Source organism: Bison bison, unplaced genomic scaffold (genome assembly GCF_000754665.1).
Source record: "Bison bison bison isolate TAMUID 2011002044 unplaced genomic scaffold, Bison_UMD1.0 scf7180017851409, whole genome shotgun sequence".
NCBI lineage: Eukaryota > Metazoa > Chordata > Mammalia > Artiodactyla > Bovidae > Bison > Bison bison.
This window is the reverse complement of record NW_011481982.1, coordinates 2,707-7,027: the sequence shown is the minus strand read 5'-3', so window position 1 is coordinate 7,027 and position 4,321 is coordinate 2,707. Positions and strand designations below refer to the sequence as shown.

Here is a 4,321-nt window from a genome sequence, read left to right as displayed (position 1 = left end):
GGGCGGAGCTCCGGGCTCCGCCGGATGCTCCCATCCGCTGCGGCCCGACGCGCCTCTGGACAGAGCTGCCCCGGCCACTCGCGGCGTGCCCGGGCGGGAGGAGCCGGTCATGCAGGAGCCGCTGCTGGGAGCCGAAGGCCGGGACTATGACACCTTCCCCGAGAAGCCGCCCCCGTCACCAGGGGAGAGGACGCGGGTCGGGTGAGAGTCGGGCGTAGGGTCTGCGGGTGGAGGATGCGGATGGCCTGGTAACCTTCAGTGGGCAGCGGGCTCCCCGACCTTGGGCCTCCACTGACTGTCTGGGAGTGGCCACCAAGGGGCCGCCTCGTTCAGACACACTAGTCCGGGTGCCCCCGCCGAGTACTAGGCCCAGGCCCCAGCTGGCAGAGACAGGGCCATGGACGCCCAGAGAAGGTGAGGTGTTTGCCTAGTCAAGCAGCAAGCTTTCTTGCATGGCAAAGCTGGGCGCAGACGCCAGGGCTCCTGTTCTGGGAACGGCGCCCTGCACCGGTGTCCCAGCCCCAGCGATGGCCTATCCTCATGCCCCGGGGGCTTCCCCAGGGAGCTGGGGCTCAGCCCCGGGAGGTGCCAGTCTGACCAGCTCTTGACCTAGCTGTCCCAGCACAGCCATTGTGCTCAGGCCAGGCAGCAGTCAGAGGTGGGGGGACTCAAAGATCCTGACGGCTCTGCACTGCGCCCACACACACTAGGGTCCTGCAGAACAAGAGAGTGCTCCTGGCTACCTTCGCTGCTGTGCTGGGCAATTTCAGCTTCGGGTATGCCCTGGTCTACACGTCCCCCGTCATCCCCGCCCTGGAGCACTCCTCGGATCCAAACCTGAATCTGACCAAAACCCAGGCATCCTGGTTCGGGGTAAGAGCCATGCTCTGAGCTGACAAGGGATAGGGCAGGGGGACCGGGGACCCACTGAGTTCTGTCCCCAGCTAGGAAACCAACCCCCGCCCCCCAGACAAAGCCACAGGACCCCCTCCAGGGCCCTGGTCTGCCCCTCCCCCATCCACTGGGGCCGGCAGTAGAGGTGGCGGGTAGTGAGGCCAGACAGTGGCTCCGAAATGAAAGAGGGAAGTGAAAGCTGATGGAGAAGGCGTGGGAAGGAGCAGGTGGGGAGGTGTTCCTTAAGATCTCTACCCAGCAGGGCTGAGGGTTCCCCAGACCACCCCCCCAAAACAGAGCAGGCACCTCCCTGGACGAGGAGAGGCAGGACACTCTGGTACTAATGGAAGAGCACTGCTGGGCCAAAGGGTGTCAGGAGAGATGGTGGGCATGTGGGTGGGACGAGCACGGGTCCTCGGAGTCCCAGGATTCTACAACTGCCGTCTTAGTAGCCTTGGATTTGCAACCTCAGCGTATCAGCTAAAATAATAACACCCAACGCACGCTGTGTACCTAGTCTGTGCCGGGCCCCTGCTCGGCACTTCCCATGAGAGCTTTTTCACTCCGGGGCCAACCCTATGAGGTGGGTGCTGCTGCTCTCCCCATAATGTAGCTGCAGAAACTGAGGCTCAGACAGGCTCAGCAGGATGCCCAGGTCACTAACTGGATCCAACTCCCTGTATACTCAACAGGGAGTCTGAGAACCCCCAAACCTTAAAATCCCAAGGGCTTCGAGTCACAGAACCCTCCTGTCTGCTATATGACAGTACTGGGCGTTTAAACATAGGTCTGGACAGAACTCCGGCAGACACCTGTTGTGGCTTCCCTCACAGACAGCTGTCCACGTGCTGCTTGTACTCCTCTGGGGACAGGAGGCTCACCACCATCCAGAGTCCCAGTCCTGCAGCCCAGGCTCCCGGGACAGCCTGGGAGAGCAGCTGTCTCTAGGCTCTGATGGGGTGGGGGTGGGGGGTGCTGGGTGCCCAGAGCGCCCAGACATGCCTGCCCCGCACCCTCCTCTGCAGTCCGTGTTCACCCTGGGTGCGGCGGCCGGGGGACTCAGTGCCATGGTCCTCAATGACCTCCTGGGCCGGAAACTCAGCATCATGTTCTCAGCTGTGCCCTCGGCAGCCGGCTATGCGCTGATGGCAGGCGCCCACGGCCTCTGGATGCTGCTTCTGGGAAGGATGCTGACAGGCTTCGCAGGGGGGCTCACAGCTGCCTGCATCCCGGTAAGACCAGGACTGCCCAGGCCGGTCCCCTCACTGCCTCAGTATTTGCACTGACCACCATGAGCTGAGGGCACCTGGCTTCGGGCCCCCCCCCAACAATCCATGGGGATATGTTTGCCAGGGAGCCTCAGCTCAGCACCCCCAGGGCAGCTAACTTGGGGGAAATGTGACATTATGCCCCAAGGTGCCCCCAGTCTGGACTCCCCAAACTTCCTGTCTCAAGGCCTGGCAGAGTCGTTGCTCAATCAGAGAAAATCCATATTGAGCAATGTAATGGGGAGGAAAAGGAAGTCCTTGCCCTGCACCCCTCCTGGGACCTTGCATGTTACCCACCACTCCCACATCGGGGCTGGGCAGGCCCAGCTGGGCACAAAGCCCTGGGTTGGGGGAGTGGAGGCCAGAGTCTGGGTGCCCTCGGGCCTCCACCCCCATGTCAGAGCTGAGTGGTGCTGCCCACTTGACCGTTCAGGCAGCTGAGGTCCTGCTGAGATCACGACCAGGGCGAGAACCCACGGAAGCCCCCACTCCCTTGGTTCCCGGGGCTCACTGGGCCACCCCGCTCATCCCAGCCAGGCCCAGCGCGTGTGCTCAGCAGAGACTGGGTGGGCTGTGTCTTGCAGGTGTACGTGTCTGAGATTGCCCCGCCCAGCGTTCGCGGGGCCCTGGGTGCCACACCCCAGCTCATGGCGGTGTTCGGGTCACTATCCCTCTATGCCCTTGGCAAGTATCATCCGGACGCACACAGAACACCTCTTGTGTGCAGTCTGGGGGGTGGGGGACGGGGCCGCTGAGCAGCAGGGGCCGGAAGGGACAAGAGAAAGCGAAAGTGAGTCACAGTCGTGTCCGACTCTGCGACCCCGTGGACTGTAGCCCACCAGGCTCCTCTGTCCATCGGATTCTCCAGGCAAGAATACTGGGGTGGGTTGCCATTCCCTTCTCCACGGGGTTTTCCAGGCCCAGGGATCAAACCCAGGTGTCCTACATTGTAGGCAAACTACTTTACTGTCTGAGCCACCCAGGGAAGCCCGACCCAAGAGAGGAAGGGACAAACCTGCCCACGAATGAACCCCCTGCCGGGAGATGGTCAGTGTTTGCTGGTGGAGGCCCCCAGGGCCTTGCTGCTCAGGCTACTCCCCCGTCACTCCACTATGACCCCTGGGGCCCTCCAAGGACCTGGGCCCTGTGATCTAAGTGCAGCCTGGCTTGGAGCAACCAGGGGAGGCTTCCTGTAGGAGGCGGCCCTGGGACTAACCCTTGAAGGCGAGTGAGGCTGCTCAGAGGCCCCCGATGGGAAGGGCTGTGTCCAGCCCCGCCCCAGCCCCTCACAGCTCCTGTCCGCAGGCCTGCTGCTGCCCTGGCGCTGGCTGGCCGTGGCCGGGGAGGGGCCGGTGCTCGTCATGGTCCTGCTGCTCAGCTGCATGCCCAACTCCCCTCGCTTCCTGCTCTCCAAGAGCAGGGACGCGGAGGCGCTGCAGGCGCTGGCCTGGCTGCGAGGGCCCGACGCCGACACCCGCTGGGAGTTCGAGCAGATCCAGGACACCGTCCGGAGACAGGTGTGTGCGGGGTGCGTGCCCCGCAGCGCTGTGGGACACGGGCCTTTCACGCCGCTGGCATGAGCCTCGGTTGCTTTTCCTGGGAAGCAGGGATGAGAGCAGTTCCCACCTCCAGGAGCGGGGGTAGGAGCAGACGTCTCGGGGTGTGTATGCGTCGCGCCACGGATGCCCAGGGACCCGGCCGTGTTGCCAAGCAGGGGGTCTGCCTCAGCCCACCCACTGACCCGGGAGCCTGGGTCCTTTGGGGGGGTCCCCAGAGCTGGGGCTGCCCCAGTGACAGGGACCTTTCCTGGAAGAGGGAAGAAGGGAGCCTCCTACCTAGCCCCAGGCAGCCCAGGCCAGGGTGGCTCCAGCCGGAGGGGCCAGCACAGCCCCCCGCAGCGGCAGCCTCGTGTCTCCAGAGCAGCCACCTGTCGTGGGCCGAGGCCCGGGACCCACACATGTACCGCCCGATTGTCATCGCCCTGCTGATGCGCTTCCTGCAGCAGCTGACGGGCATCACGCCCATCCTCGTCTACCTGCAGTCCATCTTCGACAGCACCGCGGTCCTGCTGGTGAGAGCGCGCCCCTGCCCCGGCCCTCTGTCCCCAGGCCCAGGGAGGCCGTGCCCGCTGAGCGCCTGCCCTGCCCGGGGCCCCGGGC

The 4,321-nt window shown here is 64.4% G+C and overlaps 1 protein-coding gene across 2 annotated transcripts in view; it reads left to right on the top strand.

The window, feature by feature from the left end:
- The first annotated feature begins 49 nt into the window (after window positions 1-49).
- Window positions 50-4,321, top strand: part of SLC2A6 (solute carrier family 2 (facilitated glucose transporter), member 6) — a 6,279-nt gene continuing 2,007 nt past the window's right edge. Inside the window, exons 1-6 of one of the 2 annotated variants that reach the window (XM_010850669.1) lie at window positions 50-201; window positions 711-873; window positions 1,920-2,126; window positions 2,747-2,846; window positions 3,468-3,679; window positions 4,081-4,233. In XM_010850669.1, the coding sequence (XP_010848971.1) occupies window positions 110-201; window positions 711-873; window positions 1,920-2,126; window positions 2,747-2,846; window positions 3,468-3,679; window positions 4,081-4,233 (927 nt within the window). In that variant the 5' untranslated portion in view covers window positions 50-109. Of the gene's footprint in view, window positions 202-710; window positions 874-1,919; window positions 2,127-2,746; window positions 2,847-3,467; window positions 3,680-3,975; window positions 4,234-4,321 lie in introns of both variants that reach the window. The other variant, XM_010850662.1, reaches the window with a different exon arrangement.